The 23,302-nt window shown below is 38.5% G+C and overlaps 1 protein-coding gene across 1 annotated transcript in view; it reads left to right on the top strand.

Annotated features, from left to right (window-relative positions):
- Window positions 1-23,302, top strand: part of NRK (Nik related kinase) — a 489,556-nt gene that overhangs the window by 449,742 nt on the left and 16,512 nt on the right. Inside the window, exon 30 of the mRNA XM_082263406.1 lies at window positions 13,044-13,203. Coding sequence (XP_082119532.1) covers window positions 13,044-13,203 — 160 coding nt within the window. The remainder of the gene's footprint in view (window positions 1-13,043; window positions 13,204-23,302) is intronic.

Below are 23,302 nucleotides of genomic sequence, written 5' to 3'. Positions count from 1 at the left end.
AAACTGAAAGTACAAATGCATCGGTGACCTACTTTAATTCTCCAAATATATTTTAAAAAGTGCTATGAACATGAGACAGAGTCTGGCTTGTTGCTATAGGCAACACAGGCTGCTGATCTGTCAGATACATTTGCTCTTAAAATGTAACCTGGAATGTAACACTTTTTTTCCTGTGCGTTCTATAGAGTAGATGAGTTAGATTATCGGTCAGGTGTTTATTGCTGCCTGAAGTTTCATTGGAGAAATGTGTATAAGGTTTATTACTTTCACGCTATTCATAAACATGTGTTCGAAGTACAGTGAATGTGACAAGATACAGTGTGTGTGTGTATATATATATATGTATATATATATATATATATATATATATATAACATTCCAACTCTTCACAATGCTGCTGAAAACAACATATTGGCTAGAGTTGTGTTTTAAGCCCCAGTGTGACTGTTAAAATTCAAGTAGCTTTCGATTTAATCCACAAATGAACTTTTGTGACAATTATATCCATGTGTGTTAATTAAACTATAGATATACAAACATTTACTTCATTAAAGATTTTACTAGGATTTCAATGTATTTTACAGCCAGCAGTGAACACTGCAAAGCAATTTGTTCTTCAGATACAAATGTCTGGCATATAATTGATTTACGTGGTTAATATTTTAAGAACTTCATGAAATTTACATTCTTATTACTACATCATTCCTTTATTGGCAATAAAGGATTTATGATCTACATTCACTTTATTTATTTATGTAGTAGATTTTTAATTTATTGCTATAATTAAAAATCCATATATTTTTAAATTAGTACCAGTTGCTAAGATAACTGAATACAATATGGGCAATTTAAAATTAGTTCATGGTATAAAAATACATAAGCAATCCACGGAGCTCTAATTTTCTCCCTAGTGCTTTTGACCCAAACCTCCTAGAAATATAATCATGAAAGTAGGTCCATTATATTTATCTACTCACCCCCTTTTTTTTTTTCTCTTCCCTTTCTTCCTTTCTCCCATTCATAACTTAATAGCTGCATTTTGCTCCACCTCTTCATCTTTCGAGTGCTGCTTACTTTCTTATCCTCATATTAACATTAGCCGCTTCTTCAAAATGCTTTTATATGTGTATTGTGTTTTAGTTCACCCTGCCACTCTTTTAGTTGGTTCTTACTGACATTACTGTGACTTTGCAACGTTATGTCAATTGTTTATATCTTTTTGTGTAAACTTAATAAACATAATGAACAAAAAAAATATATTAGCATAAGTTACCTTCAGTGAAAACTGCATGTAGGCAGTTGGAGGCTGCAATACATCCTCTAACCTGAAGATGACACTGTGCTGTTTGTTCAGGCTGGCAGTAGCCCATTAAAGACTATTATCCGCTGCTTAGGTTCCACATAGAAATCTTGGGGAAGATTACATATCTTATTGGCCACTGACCTGCAACTAATGGCACTTTTCCACTGCAAGTACCGGCTCGGCTCTACTCGGCCCTGCTTGGCCCTGTTTGGTTTTCCACTGCATGGTACCGCATGGTACAGTGTTGGAATGGTTCTGTATGGTTTGGTATGGTTTGCTTTTCCACTAAAGTAGTATTAAAGTAAGTGGGTGGGATAACAATGATTCTCTGACCAATCAGTGGCTAGTAGTGACAAACAGTCAAGGCTGCATGCAAAGGATTGTGGGATATGGTACCGGTACGGCCCTGTTGGAACCACAACTGAGGTGGTACTGTTTAAGCGAGCCGTACCGTTCGGTTCCATGTAGTGGAAAAGCGTCGCCGTACCGTACCGTACCGTACTGAAATGTTCCTACACCGTACCATGTGGTACCAGCAGTGGAAAAGCACAAAAGTGAGCCGAACCGTTCGGTTCCATGCAGTGGAAAAGCGCCAATACAGTATGTGTTGCTATTGCTGTAAATTGCTATATTTCTTTGAACAGTCAATTTCTACATAATAGACAGTTTAAGTATCCATGTGTGTTTACTCTTTTCACTGATTGGTCCTTCCTCTCACATTGGGCTTTATGTCATTGTGTCACCAATAGAGCGGTACATGCTTGTGTGTTTGGTGACAGGGTCACCTAAGAGGCTGGTATGTAAGACCATGCCCCTTGTCTCTACACAGGTACCCGGCAGGATGGGGCTGCTAAGTGGAGTAGGTGGGTTACGTGCTGAGGGTAATGATAAGCGAGTAGTGTACAGTAGTGAGTGGTACACGGTCTCATCCTCCGACTCTTCTCCATTGCCTCCCAGCCCATGTCCTCCCTGTCCCTGCTCCTCTGTGAGCTGGCCCCACCCCTCCTTCTTTGACTCCTCACCTCTCTCTCCAAGTTAGTCCTCACTGCTCTCTCCTCACCTCCCCCTTTTCTATTTGCCCCCAGACCTGTCCTCAGTCATGGCGTTGGCCCCGCAGGGGGTACACGCTCTCCAGCTGGAACGGATCCAGGTGTTGGAGATCCTTCAACAGGGAAGCAAGTGAGACCATGTGTAGTAGGCAGGTGTGAAGAAATGCTGTAAAGTATGAATGTTTCAAACATATATTTTTAGAAAAATCTAAATCAAATCAATATTTGGTGTGACTACCCTTTGGCTACAAACCAACCTCAGTTCCTAAGTACACCTGCACACCGTTTTTAAAGGACCTCGACAGGTAGGTTTTTTCAAACATCTTGGAGATCTTTTGTGCTGCCTAAAGTACTTCTGCCCCTTCAATGTGTGTGTGTGTATATATATATATATATATATATATATATATATATATATATATATATATATATATATATATATGGCACTTCCACACTTATTTATTCTTAAAAACAGCGAAACTATAATCATTCAAATCCACTCACTTCAGTAAGGTTTCTCTTGTGAAACAAGGTCCTCTTCCAGTATGTACCCAGAAAGTAGTGATGGTTGAATCTGCCCAGGCTTAATTAGCTCAGGTTCAGCTACTCCTATTGGAAACTCATTGGGAGGAATCCAATAAAGCTGCTGCACCATTTTTCTGGCGCTTATCCCTCTTGTTAATGTATTATGCCAAATTCATGAAGCATTTGCAACACTTTTGGTTCTGACAGCGTCTCGTGCACCAGATTCATATAGTCTTAAAATGTGTCACTTTTACACTGTGAGGCAATGAATGTGCCAAATTCAAAATAAAATATTGACACTTCGTATTTTATGAAAGTGGAGTTATTAAGACCAACTCTCCTTTGTCGTACAGAGAAAGAAACTGGCTTAGACAAATTTTAAAAAGTGTCTCACGTGCATTCTAAAAGTGGCGCAACACGCACCAAGTTCAAGTACAAATTTTAGACAGGTACATGAATTTTGTGCATTCTACACCACTTTTATCCTTTAAAATAGACACCTTTGCAGAATCTGTCTGTGCCACTCTTCATGAATTCCAGGTGAATTCTGGGCCAAACCACAGCTACATGTCTGAATGAATACACGGTGCTGCAGCTCAGCTCAGGTGCCCCCACAGCAAGCTTCTTGCTGTGGGGGCACTCAACAGGAGGGAGGGGCCACTGAAGAGGGACCCGAGAAGAGGGGGATCCCAGCTGCCCAGTGCAAAATTACCGCACAGAGGTAAGTATAACATTTTTAATATTTTTTCTAAAACAAGACTTTACAATCACTTTAAGCAAATCGTTTGAACCAGCTTGGCTTAAACAAACTATTTAAAGTCACAAGAAACCTGGCGTTAGTCTTTAAAGTCTAACTAAACTCAGGACCCTAAATTCACTATAACTGGTCTCCCACAGTACACAGAACATGGAAATGCAATTATTTTTTGTAAATATAAACTACCGCACATCATCATTTCCGACTTTGTGTCAGGGACTACATGCCCCCTGACTTCAGCCTAGATTTCATTGTATAAAGGAGTTTTTGGGCAGGAGAAGAGCAGGTATTGGCAAGAAATATCAGTATTGCAATAATATTGTGACAGACATATAGGGTTAGTATTAGAGTGTCTGAGCTGCACAGCAAGCTGCTTAAAGCAATAATTCCACTTTAAGATTGGGAAGAAGAACGGACTGTGGTGCTTAAATATCCAGCAGACTTTGTAAAATCTAAACAAATGCTGCTTGCTGCACCAAGAAAGAAAGCTGTGACTAACAATGATTCTAAAAACTCTAGTGTCTGACAGCTCTTGTCTGGGGACATTACATGGGTCAGCATCAACTGCAACCTTTCCAAACCCTAAATGATACACTTCCCAATCTGTGATATCTTTGCATGCACATAGATTTATATGTCTAATTTGTCTCCACAGGGAGTCTTTCTTAGTGTGGCTCCCAAGGATCTCAGTCGTAGTCATTTTTTGACATGTAAGCTTCCCTAACCTCATCCAAATACCCCTTATCCAAACAAAGATATGTGATATTTTTATTTTGTAAAAATTGTACATTGGACTCTTATGTGAATTATGGTTTAATAATACAGCCAATTAAAATAATTTTTCTTCTACAAAAAGTCTCCTACTATGTAACCTTTTTTATTATGGCAATTTGTTACCAGAGTAATTTTCCACCAAAGCTAAATATTTCTTAATTGTTGTTAAAGATTTGTCAAGTGTAGGCGTATGGTTTAAAACATTTAACATTTTTTAATTTTAAGATGTTTTTAGGAATGGGTCCAAATCTGAATCTAGATATTCAGAAGCAGTCAGCTTCCATCTCTCCTGTAAAACTCTGTCCCGATACTTGATCTCATTTGAGTCTTTAATGGAATTACTTTACAGGGTTATATTGTTCTCATATCTGATTATAATCAAGCAACAAGAATAGACTAAAAACAAACAAAAATGGAATGCCTTTTAATATGCTGCAAAAAATACATTAAATCTGACGTTCACCCCACAGTACATCCCCTCTAACTCTAGATGCTGCAAGTTCTAAGGGTTATATCATAAAAAACTCAATAAACGTATATGTAAAGAGAAAAGGATTGTCTCCAGGTATGCTATGTATATATTTACAAATAACATGTTATATACAGTATCTCACAAAAGTATGTACACCCCTCACATTTTTGTAAATATTTTATTATATCTTTTCATGTGACAACACTAAAGAAATGACACATTGCTGCAATGTAAAGTAGTGAGTGTACAGCTTGTATAACAGTGTAAATTTGCTGTCCCCTCAAAAGAACTCACCCATTAATGTCTAAACCGCTGGCAACAAAAATGAGTACACCCCTAAGTAAAAGTGTCAAAATTGGGCCCAATTAGCCATTTTCCCTCCCTGGTGTCATGTGACTCGTTAGTGTTACAAGGTCTCAGGTGTGAATGGGGAGCAGGTGTGTTAAATTTGGTGTTATCGCTCTCACTCTCTCATACTGGTCACTGGAAGTTCAACATGGCACCTCATGGCAAAGAACTCTCTGAGGATCCGAAAAAAATTATTGTTGCTCTACATAAAGATGGCCTAAGCTATAAGAAGTTTGCCAAGACCCTGAAACTGAGCTGCAGCATGGTGGCCAAGACCAAACAGCAGTTAAACAGGACAGATTCCACTCAGAACAGGCCTCACCATGGTCGACCAAAGAAGTTGAGTGCACGTGCTCAGCGTCATATCCAGGGGGTTGTCTTTGGGAAATAGACATATGAGTGCTGCCAGCATTGCTGCAGAGGTTGAAGGGGTAGGGGGCCAGCCTGTCAGTGCTCAGACCCTACGCCGCACACTGCATCAAATTGGTCTGCATGGCTGTCATTCCAGAAGGATCCTCTTCTAAAGATGATGCGCAAGAAAGCCCGTAAACTGAAGACAAGCAGACAGGAACCGTGTCCTGTGGTCTGATGGGACCAAGATAAACTTATTTGGTTCAGATGTGTCAAGCATGTGTGACGGCAACCAGGTGAAGAGTACAAAGACAAGTGTGTCTTGCCTACAGACAAGCATGGTGGCGGGAGTGTTATGGTCTGGGGCTGCATGAGTGCTGCCGGCACTGGGGAGCTACAGTTCAATAATGAGGTTAACCATGAATGCCAACATGTACTGTGACATACTGAAGCAGAGCATGATCCCCTCCCTTCAGAGACTGGGCCACAGGGCAGTAATCCAACATGATAACAACCCCAAACATACCTCAAAGACGACCACTGCCTTGCTGAGGGTAAAGGTGATGAACTGGCCAAGCATGTCTCCAGACCTAAACCCTATTGAGCATCTGTGGGGCATCCTCAAATGGAAGGTGGAGGAGCGCAAGGTGTATCTAACATCCACCAGCCCAGTGATGTCATCATGGATGAGTGAAAGAGGACTCCAGTGGCAACCTGTGAAGCTCTAGTGAACTCCATGCCCAAGAGGGTTAAGGCAGTTCTGGAAAATAATGGTAGCCACACAAAATATTGACACTTTTTGGGACCCAATTTGCACATTTTGACTTAGGGGTGTACTCACTTTTGTTGCCAGTGGTTTAGACATTAATGGCTGTGTGTTGAGTTATTTTGAGGGGACAGCAAATTTTCACTGTTATACAAGCTGTACACTCACTACTTTACATTGAAGCAATGTGTCATTTCTTCAGTGTTGTCACATGAATAGATATTCTAAAATATTTTCAAAAATGTGAGGGGTTTACTCACTTTTGTGAGATACTGTACATACTAGTAAGATTAGCTATATTAAAATGATAAACAGACTAAAAAACCAAACCGAGATGTGTTAATTGCCATAATTCATTAACATAAATCATATATATATATATATATATATATATATATATATATATATATATATATATATATATATATTTCACTCTACACAAAACAAATGCTTTAGTGGCTTTTTGAGTATGTACACTCTGTTATATACCATGGAATGAGAGTTGTACATAGTCTAAGTTTATTGACACTTAGAAGATTGCATCAACATGCAAACCTAAAAAAAAATAATTCTCAAACCTGAACTCATTCTCCCTCTTCTCAACTTAAGTTCCCAATAGAATGTATATACTTTCTGTACCCTAATTTGCATTAATGGTTGCTTTAGAGAAACCACAAAAGTGGAGTTTGAATTAAAAGTTTAACTTTGTCCAAAGTGAAAATTATTATGGATTTTAAGAGCATCTGTTAAAACATCAGTAAAGAAAAGGGCAAGGATTTCTATAATCTCTAAAAGTACAACTAAAGGCTTCTGTATGACAAGTTAAAAAAGTACCAAAGCCAGTCACTATGTGATGCAGAAAACTCAGAGTAAACCAAAAGCTTATTTAATCTTTCCTGAGTCAAATCTTACATTATGTGTGTCTTACACACCCTCTCCAGACACTGCAGCTCAAAGATGGAGTTTCAACAACAGGGACACTGCTGTCAATCCATAATGCAGTGGGCAGGACTATGTGTGGCCAGGTTCTGATCGACAAGCCACAGACCTATGGATCAGCATTGACAGCCCCTGGAGCTTTTATTCATCACACTAGTGCAAGCAGGCAGTCTACATGAGAATCACAACTTTGAGTGCAAAATCACTTATGATTAAGTGCTGCATCACCTAGATATTGTTTTTTATATGAAGGCCACTTGTTTACTTTCATGCAGACTATGCACTAGAACACAAGGTCTGCATATTATTTTGCAACCCTCCTTTGAAAAATTGCAGTAAAACAAAACATAATACTGGAAGAAATTACATTATCCCCAGCTTTTGCTCCACCTTTCCCACTTATCTTTCCCAGAAGAGCCAAGTAAATGTAAATATTGTTAGTGAGCATTCGAAATAAAGTATTGTTGAATACATTTCTGATAAACTAACAATGCCACCATTACCTGGATTTCCTATAATGTTTAACGCTAGCAATAATTTGTACATTTACTGATTTTTTTTTTTTTTTTTTTCTCCTTGACCCAGGTTGTAAAAATAGAGCATCCAATAACGACAGACATAATTCACAAAGAAATTATGTCCTTAATTTAAGGCTCCCCTAGGAGATTTCCACTCAATTCTTTTTTCTGATTCATCTAAAAATAAACATCTCTCCTCCCTGTTCATTGTCAAGGATCTAAAATAGTGTAAATCCTGATAGCTCGGTTGCTTATCTATCAGATTTTTCTTAAACTAAGGGATCATTTGATATTAGAAGTCTTTGCAGAATCTTTAATTCTGCATCACCCTATCCTGCAGAGCAGATCGTCCTCGGAAAGAAAGACTGCTTGATTTTCTGTTCCGTTGCATTGGGTTTTTTTTTTTTTTTAGCCTTCTGCATATATCTTTCTTTTGTTTCATCTGCTCATGAAAACACCAAGGCAACACATTAAGATTTCTTTACAGCTCTGGATACCGGTGTTGGTGTTGCGGATAGTGGTGGCAGAGAGATGGACCACAGAATTTGGCCTCACCTTATTGTCTCTGGCAAGTACATTTACTCTTTACCACCTGTTACTCCCAGCTAAAACTTTGCAATGCTTTACTTGTTAACACAGATTATAGCTATGACTGGAGAAAGGAATATGTGTATGTACTGCATATTTGTGCATTTGTTTTTGTGTGAACATTTCACACTGATCGTTATTTCTGGCTTTGAATATTATGCAGAAGATTCTGTACTGTGGGTTAATAGAATGTATTAGTTGTTGGGACATACTGGGTGGTTCCACAAGACCATATATATTGAGATCTCTCAACAAAATTGACAAGCTGGGGTTGATTTACTAAAACTTGCAAGTGCAACATCTGGAGCAGCTCTGCATGGAAACCAATCACTTCCAAGTTCTTCAGTGTAAGCTGAAGTTAGAAGCTGATTGGCTACCATGCAAAGCTGCATCAGATGTTGCACTCTCCAGTTTTAGTATATTGACCCCACTGTGTCTGGGGCTTTTTTATTTTGCTACACAATCTCCCCAAAATGGCCAATATTACATTAAGTGCGATCCTTAGATGCTTGTGTAGTGAAATCATTATTTTCTTTGGAGAGAAGACAATGGTTACTGAATTGTCAGATTTATTTTAGACAATCAGTGTTACAACATGCCTATGCAATGCTTTGTAATTAATTAATTTATTAACCAATGCATAAACGTATTACTTAGATCTGCGTTTCTCAACCTGGGGTGTCACAGTACCCTGCGGTGCCATCTGAGTTCCATCGGGGTGTCACAAGCACGGGACCCAGTTTGCATTGGATCAGTACCATGTGTTGCCATGGTATAGGTGGGCCAGCCACCAACACCACCAGCAACAAATGGCTCTTTGATAGGGAGGGGTCTGTGTGATTCGAGTGCTCTGTGATGAGGGGGCCGGTGTGAAAGGCACAATTTTGATGTGGGAACAGTGTGATTGGAGGGCTCTGTGATGGGAGAACTTTGTACTGATGGGCAAACTCGCGTGTGATATACTCATGTATAGGGGTCTTTGATGAAGAGGGGTGATTCTGGTCTGATGAGGCTCTATCATTGTATGAGGGGGACAGCTCTGTGATATGATAGGGGGCCACTGATTTAAAGTGGTGACTCTGATGTGAATTGGGAACTCTGACATGATGAGGGACCTCTGATGTGAAAGGAGGACTCTGATATGATTGGGTGACCTCTAATTTGCTGGGGGGACTTCTGATTTGAAGAGAGGCTTCCAATGAAAATGAAATCTCAACAAGCGGTTGTATGCATTGTCCCAGACTTAAAGTGGATGTAAGCCCTCACATAGGCTCAGTGAAGTGAACAGCCTCAGATGATACACACAGATGAGACAAATCTCCCTACATAAGTTTTACATGTATATCTGCTGTCTTCCGCTTTCTAAATTATTTAGAAAGTGCACATTGTGTTACAAATTTTTCTTCCTGTTTCAGCAGTGGGAGAGGAGTCTAGGTATACACTGTGTGAGAGCTGATTGGAGGAAAGGCACACAACCCCCCCCCCCCCTCCACATAGGCAGAGGAATGAGGAAACTTACAGAGCTGTTCTGTGAATAGACCTATTCCCTGCTTATCTATCTCTAAGCTCCCTCCCCAACACAAAGTTTCAGCTGCTTTTATCTCCTGTGTCGGAGAACTTGTCGGAAGTTATCATGCTGATAACAGAGGAACAGAGCAGCAGAAAGATACGGGACTTGGGCTTTGGAGAGGGATAAGTAAACACTACAGATAAACATGCCCAGTTCAACATTTATTAATGGAGTATACATCTACTTTAGGTTTCCCATTAATAAGTAACATTTAAGTTTTTTTTACATTTTAGACTGGGGAGATTTTGCATACCTATAAAGAGTGCTACTACTGAAAAAAGGTTGAGAAAGGCTGACATAGACTTATATTATCTAAGATTGTGTTGCTTTACATTTTGTTGGCAAGCCTTTGATTTCATTAACAAGTAAGCAGTGGAAGCTGGAAAGGTAAAGATGTGTAAATATGTTCTGCATTGACCATGTTTTTATCTAATTTTTTTTTTTTTTTTTTTACACACTTAGTACAGAATAGCTGTAGCAAAATATACAAAGTAAATACAAAACAGAAAAAGGAAGAGCATGCTGAATGTCACCAAGCTATATTTTAAAGCGTACGGTATGTGTAGCTAAGGCCCCTTTCACACTTATAAGACCAAAGCCGTGCGATTTTTGCTGCAATTTTTTTTCCCTGATTTTGACAAGATTTTGTCACGATTTTGACTGGACATGAATCAATGCCTATGTCTATGGACCTCAAAACGGATTAAAATCAGCCCAAAGTAGTGCAGGGACTTTGAAGTTGTTGGGACTTAACGTCATACAGATATGAACGGTACTCATTGGAAACCATAGAGAATGACTTGTCATGCGACTTTGCAGTCTTAAGTCGCAGGATAAGTCGAACAAGTGTGAAAGGGGCCTAAGTGTTTCTTTTTATCTTTGAACAGAGTAGGGAATGGTTAAAACCCTTATCAGATTGTATATATTTTGCTGTGTCCATTAGGGGAGATTTCTCTTTACTTTTTGTACCATCGACATAACAAAAAGTGAAAGAAAATAACTCTAAAGTGAAGAGAAATCCTCTCTTGGGCAGTTTTTGTCAGAACAGGCATCTTAATTGGAAGATTTGTTTGGATTTTACATCACCTTCTGTCCCTATGAAACTGTTCACCAGTACAAATACCCTAAGCGGTGGGTTCTAAATCACATTGAATGAGCCTTGTTAATATCAAAATACATTCAGCAACCTTTAATTTTTTCATACATCCAAGTAATTGTAACAGAGAAGCCATCTATGGTTTTGCATTTTCTATGTGTGTTACCCAGCACATGGTTAACTTACTTCGATAGCCAGTACAATTTCTGCTTGTTTTACCAAACAAGAGCATACCTTGTCAATGAGATATCTATTGTCTATGAGGCTATCTATTGGTTTAAATACAAACATGGTACACAAGTGAATAGTTAGACCCTTTTTAATACTGAACTACTACATTCTTAAGAAGGGTCGTAAATGCTAGCTTTGCTTACCTTAACTTGACACCCCATTGCATTCTTAGTATTGAGAACTAGAGCCATGTTCTATCCTGCCCGAGAAAAAGAACTCTACTGAATGAATGGTGATATAGTGGTTTCTGTAGTTTCTCCATTTTATTTTATAGCTACTTTGAATATTTAATGTCATTCATATCATCATTTTAACTTATGTATGTAATGTGCTTGAAACCTTTGACACTTTGAAGCATCCAGTGTTTCCTACAGCCATAAATTGTACAGTACATGGCTCCGGGGGAAGTTTTGGAATAGAATTACAACTGAAGTTTCTAGCCGGTGTGAAAGGTGTTTAATAAACGGGATGTTGGAAGTGTTTAACCTTGGGCAGCAGTACCCAACATCATGGATGCAGGGAAATACTATATATATTACACTAAGTAAAGGGAAATGATAAGTATGGTAAAATGGAGTAAAGCGAACAGAGATAAATTGCTAAAGTAAAGAAAAGTGCATTCCAAAATTTGAAGAAATAGGAAAAAGGCATGATAAATAAAGAAAACATTTATGCTGAAGTGAGGTGCTCACAGTGCATTTGTGTTGTCTCTATCAATAAAAAACATAATTAACATTTGGACCGTAAATATAACATGCACAATAAATATGATTTATTCAAAAGTGATCAAAAGTTAATTTTCAAAACCAACTACTAGCATACCATACACATCTGATAACAGTGTACCTTCCATTATGTTGTTTTTTACATGATCACATGGAGAAGTTATCTTTTACAGTAGGAGTATTCATTTACATTAATGAGTCAATTACAAGCAAAGAGAGTGTTACAGTGCTATTGAGAAACTGTGAAAACGTCTTTCCTAAGGAAACTCTACTAACTTCTGACTTGTAAATATATTGCTACTTCTTGCTTGGTTTTGTGGGTGCCCTATTTCCATGCAAATGTATCCTCATGCAGGCAATAATGGACAGACAAGAAGATGAACGTGGGTCTATGGGGCACCGTCAGAAAATTCCACTTGACCATTTGTCATAGGGAAAACAATTTAGGGCTTTATTCTAAGATATGGTGTCAGAACTATGTATTCACTCCTTCTTGTATCCTCAATTTCCTAAACATGAAGACATGAGTGCTAAAGAAATGTTTCACCAAAAACATTGTAAATCAGAATATGAAGGTGCCTCTAAGCATTCTCTGATGACCATACATTTCACACTCTGGTTTAGGGTCTGAGCTTTTGAGTATAATTATAACATATGATATTACTGTATGCATCTATGTTACATGAATCTGAAACTATCTTCTGGTCCTTGAATGGCTGGCATTAAGAATTTAATTATAACCACAAGATGTAATTGTTAAGGGTTTTCTGTTTCTGAGAAAATATCCAATCAACCCAACAATTTCCTTGCAAATAAGCAATGACAAAAAATGTTTTAAAGATAAGTTATTTTCAGTACACTAAAGGTTAGGACCCAACCTCTACTTCCAGATATTTACATGCATTTTCAAGGAACCTTTGCAAAATTATGCTTAGTAATTTATTTGCAAGGTCTAATAAACAATGCAATGTGGTTATTGTAATTTTTGTTTATTTTAGACAGAAACTGATGAAACAATACTGTCATTTTAGATCCAGGGAAACATTCACCCACATGCCATCATCATCCTTCCCAATACCAATGGCATGGAACTTCTGCTGAGCTATGAAGATGAAGGGGTTTACATTGATACATATGGACATTTTACAAAAGAAAATGTACTACAATGGGGAGAAATGCCAGCATCTGTTGGTGAGTTCCTATGGGGAATGGTGTTGCACTTGTAAGGTATTCTAATGCATATTTAATTTTCACTTTTACTTTTATGTGTAGCCATAAATGTAGAATAAGGTAAGGAGCATACATAATCTGAGTAGACAGACAGATTTATACTATATTGCCAAAAGTATTAAGACGCCTGCCTTTACACGCACATAACTTTAATGGCATCCCGGTCTTAGTCCATAGGGTTCAATATTGAGTTAGCCCACCCTTGCAGCTATAACAGCTTCAACTCTTCAGGGAAGGCTCTCCACAAGGTTTAGGAGTGTGTCTATAGGAATGTTTGAGCAGAAGCGCATTTGTGAGGTCAGACACTGATGTTGGAGGAGAAGGCCTGACTCACAGTCTCCGCTCTAATTCATCCCAAAGGTGTTCTATCAGGTTGGGGTCAGGACTCTGTGCAGGCTAATCAAGTTCCTCTACCCCAAACTCACTCAACCATGTCTTTATGGACCTTGTTTGTGCACTGGTCTAAATCATTTGCATGTAAAGGCAGGCGTTCATGTGCGTGTAAAGGCAGGCGCCCCAATACTTTTGGTAATATAGTGTATATATAAGTAAACCCCTGGGGTGTGCCATCAACTGTCTCAGATTCTTTAGTTCCACACTGTGTAGTAAATGGAATCTGAATTAAGAGCTGCGTTAGACACTGACTCTGACAACAAGGGTATTAGAAACAATCTTCCCAGCTCAGTACAGACATATCCAGGTTATTGGAACACATGGCATGCACATTGTTTCTGGTCAGTGTTACAGAATATCTTCCCTTTTGTTTGTTTTAGAAGATTTTTTGAAATCTGATTCTCTTGGTAGCTGTTGGTTATTGTTATTTTGGCACTTTGAAAATGTAATTACTTATGCACGTCAACACATTTTGTATGTTTCAAAACATGGGATTACTGATATGGAATGGTCACCAGACGCATCCCAAAGTACAATATGGATGCTTAGATTTTCTGTTCTACATTTTTCTTCAGTAGCTCAGCAATGTAAATCCGAGAGCACAACACGTCTTAGAATCCTGATCATTACATTTAAACGAATATTTTATTATAAATACATGACACTAAGTTACTGAAACCAATTTCAAATATAATCATGACTGGTTGAAGTTCCATTTTCATGAAACGCACTGTATGTCTTTGGCACAGTTTGAAAAGTTTGCATCTGTGCAAAAAAGTTTTAAAAGCCTGAAAGTATAAGGCCAATTTGCTGACTCTCCTAGACTCCTTTCTTCCTGGCAGCAGAGTTTTGGCAGAAAAAACACTTGACATTTTTAATGCATTTAGGTGCGCTTGGGCGTTAATTGATTTCATTTGTCAGAATAATAATTTACTCTGGCCATTGAAATTAACACCAAGTGCTAAAAGCACCTAGCGTTTAGGCGGGTCAAAATTTTCTTCTGCCAAAATGCTGCTGCTTCTGGGCGTTATGCTCTGGAGCAATTGCACTTTGCAAAGTGAAGTCTATTTGCCTTTAGTAAATCAACCCCATAGGCTAACATACAGGGGCATTCAGAGGCAGGAAAAAAACACCAAACGCCCCTAGGAGCAGCAGAAAAACATCCAGTGTCCATGGGACCTAAAAAATATTTGTTGATTCCACCAGAAATCAAGTGAATTCTCAAATTCTTGTAGTGAACTTACAACACTGGGGTACATTTACTAAAGCAAAAAAAAATGTCCTTTTTGCAAGGTCATTTGCACCAAAGCTTAGTAAATTATGTGAAGCTTCACTTTGCAGAAAATACCCAATCACATGCAGGAAAAAACAGCATTTATGCTTGCACATGATTGGATAATGGAAGTCAGCAGAGCTTCTCAATTACTGAGCCCTGGAGCAAAAGTCCCTGCCAAGCGCAACAGCACTATTTGCCTTTAGTAAGTCAGTCAAGCACACTGCCTCTGCTCCATCAAAATCTGTCCCTTTCCTTATCTACATAGCGTAAGAAGGTTGTGTTTTTTAGTCTAGCGCGGGGTACCCAGGCAGGGAGATCCTAAGGATTTTAGTGCAGCAGAGGCAGATTGTCAGCCCAATACAGGAAGTTATGAGCTCCTTTGATTTCTGACCAGATCAACAAGTGTATTTGCAGCATTTTTAGAGAGATAAAACATTGGTAAATGTACATGTGTTGAAAAAATGTAATTTTTTTTTATATTTTGCCTTTTAACTGCAAAAAAATAAAAGCGTAAGTAAAAATAAAAGAGGCCATAAATTTTTCAAATGCATCAAAATAGGGGCAAATCGGAGAATTCTAAGGCAGTTTGCCTGCTTAACACTTTCCATGATTGCAAACAAAACTAAAATACATTATATAAATATTGTAAATAATCTGCTGTTAAGCACTTGATTCAATGGTTCACACTTTCTTACCCTGAGATGCTAAATCTAGAGCATGAATAACTTGTGAAGTAGCTCATCCATCATGTGACTTCTTCTGATTAGGTATTACAGGCAACTTGTCGAGTTTTCAGGAGTAATCAGTACAGGAGAGGGAGGGCACCTTGTTTTTTTTTCATGACATGCTTGGTTCAATCTAGCTACCCAAAAGTAAGAAAGAAAAGTAAAAAGAGAGAAAGTGGAAGCAGTTTATGGCAAGTTATGATCTAAATCCTATTCTTTCAAAAACTGTTATCAATGCCATTTTAGAAGGATGGTTAGGATGAGATTTAAAAATATAGGTTAGGTCAAAACTTCTTTTAAAATATTTATAACTGTTCATCTTTTGAATTCAAACTTTGTTCATGTTTTATAACTCCTATACAAAAATCAGCAGGACTGAAGAAAACAAGCTACCAAACTAAAAATCCATGATGATGGCTTCTGATGCCTAACAGCCAGAAATGTTTCAGTTTAATTAGTTCCCACAGGCCATCCTATGACCTTCACAACTCTTGAGAGAGGGCAGCAAATGAATAGTCAGACATGGCTCTTAAAAATTTGACCACCATTATGATTCTATTTACACAAATGTTGGCCCTTTTAACTAGACAATGCTCGTTAACAACTGTGTTGCTTAATTGACCTTCCAAAACACATATTTTGCTCTAAAGTGGTTGTAAATATTATATATCTGATGCCTGAGCAAAGACAGATTATAGTTTGTTTCACTGCCCTCCCAGTTGTGACCCAATGCCTTTTCAGCCCTCAAATCTGTAATGTTATCACAGAAAATGTGCTCTTGATGAGGGGGAATAGGGGAAGCTTGGCTGCTAAGAAAACGACTCAAATTTCTTAAAGTAGATCTAAAGCCATATTTTCGTTCTTTTTGGATAGAGTGCAGGAAGGGTAAAGCCACGGTTTTTGCCATGTGCTTTCTTAGGGAATCTTCTCTTCACTTCCTGTCCTGTAAGAGTGAGAGGAAATGAGAGGATATCTATCCAATATGATGGAAATCCCCCTGTGTTCAGTTGTCATCGGAACATGTGCCCCCATTGGAAGATTCTTCTCTTTATTTTTGTTCTATTGACAGTTCAAAATGTTGCATTTCCCCATCACTTTTGTTTCTAGTGACTAATCAGGACAATTAGAGAGAGTGAATCTCTTTAATAGGGACACTGAGAGCAATGAAAACCTGACAGTAGATCTGACCCCTTACAGCTCTATCCAAATCTTAAAAAAAAAAAAAAAAGTTTTGCCTTTAGTAATTATTTTTTAGTGCTTTTTTTTTTTTTTCCATTAAAGTGTTTTTATTAGGTTTAAAAGGAACATTACATTTTATGACATAGTATAACAAAGAAAGGGTATACAAATTGCAACACGGATATGTACAGCATGTAAAATTGTCATACAATTATACCATTAAGAGTCTTGGGCAGACCTTTCAGGATGTATTGTGTCACCTATTGCAGTATACGTCCGCCAGCATGGGTGCACATAAAGATTTGGTTGTGGGCATCAATAGGGAGAGAGGGGGGAGGGAAGGAGGGGGGGAAGAAGTAGGAAAAGAGAGGAATGAGAGAAATGGGGAGGAAGGAAGAACGGGGAGGGAAGGCAGGAGATACATAGGAAGGGGGGGAAGAGAGTGAGGGAGGGGAGGGAGGGGGAAGAGATGAGGGGGGGGTAGAAGAAAGAGGGGGGAGAGGAAGGGGGGATAGAGAGAATTGGAAGAAGGGGGAAGGAAGTAAGGGGAGGGGAGGGTAGGGGGCCGGAAGGGAAGGGTTGGGAGGGAGCGTAATAAGGAAGAGGAGAGAGGGGGAAGGGGGGAGGGAGAAGGAGGGGACAGGAGAAGGAGGAGTGATGAAGAAAGAAGGGAGGGGGGAGAGGGGGGAAGGGTAGGGGGGGAGCGGCGGTGGGAGTCGAGGGGGGAAGGGATGGAGGAAACGTAATAAGAAGGGGAAGAAGAGAGAGGGAAAAAGGGGGGGGGAGGAGGGGGTGAAGGAAGGGGGGGAGGGGGGAAGGGATGTGGAGGCCACAGGGTTGGAAGACAGGGGAAAGGGGGGGGGGATTTTTTAGTGCTTTTGATGTAAATTGAATTGCTCCACAGGGCCTGTAGCTACAAAGGCCACTGAGCTCATGTATTGTTTGTTTAGAAAATGCCATTATAAGCGTGTCTAAAACCTGGCCACAGGGTCAGTTGAAAGGTAAAACCGCTTTATAAAAAGAGATGACTATAATATGAAAAAAAAAAAAATATATATATTTTACCATGGTCATAAAGACATTTTATTTTCTTTGTTCTTCATGATGCCATTATTACCTTGTGTTATTTGTATATTCCTTGTAACTTTTGCTTTTACTACTTTTACTTTACTTAACTGTCATTTGAAAGTTTTCTTTTTTTACAGCAAATGTTGTTCAATTGTGGCAAGTATGAATGCATAGTCTAAGAAGGAAGAATTCTCTGTTTTTTACTACTTTACTACACTTTTAAGCTGTCATCATTATTTAGTAACTATCATTAAAGTGGAACATTTCCTAAAACAACTTGATAAAAAAGAATGTTCTTTAGCAAGGAACATACATTCCACATTAATAATTATGCTACCAAAATTAGTGTGTGCTGAAAAATTGCCTGCTGCATTGCTCCTGTTTCTTTTTGCCAAAGGCTGCCATTTTGCCAAAGCCCAAAACCCGTAAGCAACAGTAGATTAGCCTCTAGTGGCTCTACTTTTTGGCAGTGTTAAGAATAGACAACTACTGAGGCTTTGCAGGGCAGGATGAAACCATGCATTACTGGATTTTAAACCGTTTAGGCAGTTATTTTTACTTACTTTTAGCTTATGTTTTACATAGCTATACTTACAAAAGGGACCAGCCTCAAGTGATCTAGCAGGACTTATTTTTCTGACTAAAGTTCCAATTTAAATTATATTTAGTCAAAATATATATATATATTTTTTTTTTTTTTCAGATAGTGTGTAAGTGTTAGTACCGCATCAGGATTTTGTTTGTAATCTCTCCAAACAGAGGGGAAATTTTCCTTTTAAGATAGGTGTGTCCCCCAAGTGAGAAAAAAATCCCCTTTTAGACAGTTGTCCATAGATTGTGTCCCCCCTGGAAGATTTCCCCTCAAACCCTGTTCTGGGACAACTGTAAAATATTGCATCTCCTATCACATTTTGTCCTGGTTACAGTGTTCACCTAGATAGATAGGGTGAATCCCCACAGTGAGCACAAAAACAGTATTAAAACCTGATAGATTCTAGTACTTTATACTATCCAAAACAAAGTTGAGTAGAGATACTCTTTAACAAACAAGATGCCTATACTCTGTGCAGTGCAATGATGCTTTTAGCCTAAACACAGTCAGCAGCATCTTCTGCAATTGTAGGAAGAAATGTAGACTTTGATGGAAAGAGTTAAGAGCTGATACTTTCTTTAACCCAAAACAGGCGTTAAAAATCAGGCTTTTACATTTTTTTTACTACCATAACGTATACTCTACCATATTTTGCCTGTAAGGACATGGCGGGCTAGCATTTCTGAGGGTGTAGCCCTCTGGCAATAGTGGAGCAATGCCAACAGCGGGGCACCAGTCACTATTTTATAGGTGCCTATTTGACACTTTCACAGCCTTTACTGTGAAGATGCTATTCCATATATAAAGGTTACATCTAAAGAGTGCCCTCTTGTCCTTTGTGATGACCTTAAAGGGAATAACTCCACACCACGTTCACAATATAAAACTGCAGCTTGGCATTGATTGGGAATATTAAGTAGTATATATGATCAAGCAGAAAACCCAGATTCTTTTCCACCATTGACTCCCCCCAGTTGTACTCCTAGAATGTATAATGCATGCATGCTTTTTGCCCCCAAGTGCATACCTTTGTTTACTGGCATTAAGTCTCATTTGCCACATAGTTGCCCAAATAAACAGTGTATTGAGGTCAGCTTGTAAGTTGGGGACATCCTGAAAGGATGGTATTCTGCTACACAGCTTGGTGTCATCTGTAAATGCAGAAATGGTACTTTTAAACCCAAACTCTATATCATTTATGAATAGGTTAAAAAGTAAGTAAAGTCCCAACACTAAACCACGAGGTACACCTAGTGCCAGGACAAGATTATCCAGTGCCCAGGGCAAAGATGCCAAATTACACTCCCCCCCCCCTATTATGTGCAAGTTTATCAGGAGGAGGGGGAGAAAAAGCACAGCCGGCACCTTCTCCTGTCTCTCTTCTCCTCTCCTTGCTGCTTCAAGCGCTGGGCTGACAAAAGAAGTGATGTGGCTGTCATAACTCCTGTCAGCCTTACAGAAGAAGGAACTTGTGGTGCCCCCATCCCTACAATACACTCTGCACCTAGGGCAGCTGCCCCTTCTGTACCATCCCTTGTCCTGGCCCAGGGTTGACGACTAGTAACTATAGACCATTCAGAATATAATAAATCTTAGTATACTATTTCCAGAGCCACTTTTTTGTCTATGTTTTTGCGTACTTCTTTATAATGAGAAATCTGGTTTGTCTGACAACTACAGTCTTTCATAAATCCTTGCTGTGTATTTCTCTTGCTCGGCCACTGTACACATACAGCCAGACGGAACAAGTGTTGTTCTTGGAGAATGTATGGGTACCTCCTGCCAGAAGCATAATTAAGGATTCAGGGCCACTGTGATTGGATCTAAACTGACCCATCTACACATCCGACAGACTTTGTTACTGCAAGACACCAGTCACAGCCACCATTTTTAGACAACTGCACACCTGGAACCCCAGGTACTCTTTTGTTCTTTCTTTCTTTCACCTCCTGTACTTCCTGGTCAGTTAACTTGGTATTCCTGGTTGAAGACATATACCAGAAGGCTAGGTTTGCTTGGCTCATAGGAACTGGGATAGCTATAGGTGACATTCTACACTAAGCTATATTCCCTCACCACTCATATAGAGGCGATCATTATAGTACATTAGTGTTGACACAATTGGTTGATTTGTGTGATACACAAAATACAATGTCCAGTACAGTCCAAACCCCAAAAAAAGTCTTGCACATGTAGTATCCCCATACTCGGAAGGAGTAGTAGAATGTGTTTTGGGTTGTAATCTAAGTATGCTCATGCTATGTGCAAGAAATAGCTTATTACATTTACACTTTTGTGTAAAAAAAAAATAAATACATTTTCTTTCATTTTCTTTCCTGCATTTTCCAAAAACTTGTGGCAAAAATTCCAGATGTCTCACTATGCCTTTCAGAAAACACCTTGGAGTGCTTAATTACAAAATTGAGTCCTTTTGTGGGTATTTTCACTCCAGGGTGCTCCAGGATCTCCAAAAATGTGATAGGTAGTCAGGAAATGATATGGGTAATTTTTTGCTCCCCTGTACGCCTGAGGGTGCTCTTTGGATTTTGGGCCCCTCTATGCATCCAGGCTGTGAAAAGGTCTCACATATGTGGTATCCTCATAATCAGGAGGCATAGCAGAATGTGTTTTGGGGTGTAGATGTATGTATGCTTATGCTGTGTCTGAGAAAAAGCTTGTTCAAATAATTTCTGTAAAAAAATAAAACAAAGCTGTTATTTTGCACATCAGATGTAGAATATAAAGCCTTGTGCACAGTGGAGGTATTTTTTTTTTTCCTTCCCCAAGTGCCTTACTCTTGGGGGGAACAAGCAGCAATAAAATCATGCCTAAAGGTACATTTTGTAAATGCTTTTATGCACATTTAGCAATTGAGCATTCATTCATTACAATGGCCAGAATCTAGCATATGGAATGAATGAACGCCCAAGCGATTGACACAAATAAAAGCACCTAAATACAATTACAAAATTTGGCTTTAGGTGTCCAGGATAGGGAAAACAATCTCCAGTGTGCATGAGGCCTTTGTTGAAAAAACAATAGCAAAGTTGTTTTTATATACTGTGAACTTTAAGTATGCATTATACCCATCTATGCAGCAGGTGGCGCTGTAGTACTATAGTGCAATGTACATGCTTATCTATGGTATGATGTAATCAGAGGAAGCATCAAATTTCTCTGTATATGTTCTTGTATACTACTGCTTCCTGTTCCATGTAGAAATATGTTCAGTTCCTGTCTCCATGATGTGAAGACATGAATTGCTATCATCCATGCAAGTAAAGCTGTTTGCTGTATTCATGAAGCTTCAAGCGCATCATTTCAATACTCTGCCAACAGCCTTGACTTCTCCATCTGCAGAAAATAACAGCTTGAATATTTAAGATAGGTGTGGCCAACAGGATATTTCCTTGAGGTATAGGAGGTCCATTCTGTCCACATTTACAGCACATTCCACAGTAATATTACAAATTTAGTATACTGTATGCGAATAAGAGAGAACATTTTTTGGGGGGTTTTCCCCATCACATATGCAGAAAATATTTATTAATTTACCCAGCAAGTTTTTCAGAGTATTACTGCACTGTTACCTGATAAAAAGGATATGTGTGTGCAGCCAATTCATTAGACAGAACATAAAAGGAGTATAGTACAAGCTTCCTAGAGGAATGGAAAAAGCTATTTATAAAGTCAATATTTGAGTTCTCCCTTTGAGATGATGCATAATGTTAATCAATATCTTAATCGCTTTCAACCTTCTGGCTGTGGCTGTGGCTATTTTTCCAGTAGATGACTAGTCACGGGCACTGTTGGAGTATAGGTCTGCTGTAAGGTTGTATACATAGAATATTATTGGAGGTTACAACCATCTGTAATCTCTTATGGACTGTAAGACCTTTCATTTAGCTGAATCAATTTGCAGGAAACAGATTAGTGGATTAGAAAGACAGGCTTAGCTTTCGATTTCCATTTAAACCCACCTGTTTTTACAAGCAGCATAAAACCTTGATCCTCGTGTATTTTTGTCAATGAACATAATCCATACACTCTATTGATGTTTGTTATTGCACCTATTATGGTATCACTTTTATCAAGTCCTAAAAAGGTTTTTCAGGTTGAAACAATTTTGCACCATATAAAAATATCTAAACTTTTAACTTTGATACACTGTTTATCTTTGTTAGTTATTTCTGTCTGTAGACCGTTCTGAAGGTTCAAAGATGAGCTGCCTTTTCTTCTAGAGCGACATGAAAACCAATATCCACACAAATGCAAGTGTATTTTCCCTGTTATAGGCACAAAAATGACAACGATGTATATAGGTGTATCCAAATAAGTGCTTTTACAATCCTTAAAAGTGCCTAAATCATAAATCCTACTGTGTGAAAGAAAAATTATTACTAAATTGATATTGTAAAAACATTTTTTTGCTTATCTGAGTGTGTAATAAAAAGTGTTCTGGTACTTTCATAAATACCCACATATAAGTGTGTCAAACTGATTCAACAAACATATAACAAATGTACCAAAAAGATGTTACAATTTTTGTAAAGAAATACCCGCAAGTGCATAAATCAATCATTAGTGTTCATAATCCATTGAAACAATCCCATTTCAATGTTTTTATTAAAGGTTTCCTCACAACAAGAGTCAAGAGATCTCAACTTTAGTTTTGAATAGTACACAATATCCACGAGATGGATTACATATCAAGTAAAGATAGGAGGTTATTTGATATAACTACTCAAGTAAAGAGCAAAAGACATATAACAGCAGTCTTCACTTTGGTAAAGGGTTAATCCCTGTGAAACCACTTTCTTCAACACA

The sequence above is a fragment of the Pelophylax lessonae genome (genome assembly GCF_965119305.1).
Source record: "Pelophylax lessonae genome assembly, chromosome: 7".
NCBI classification, from domain to species: Eukaryota; Metazoa; Chordata; class Amphibia; order Anura; family Ranidae; genus Pelophylax; species Pelophylax lessonae.
This window is presented reverse-complemented; position numbering and strand designations above follow the sequence as displayed.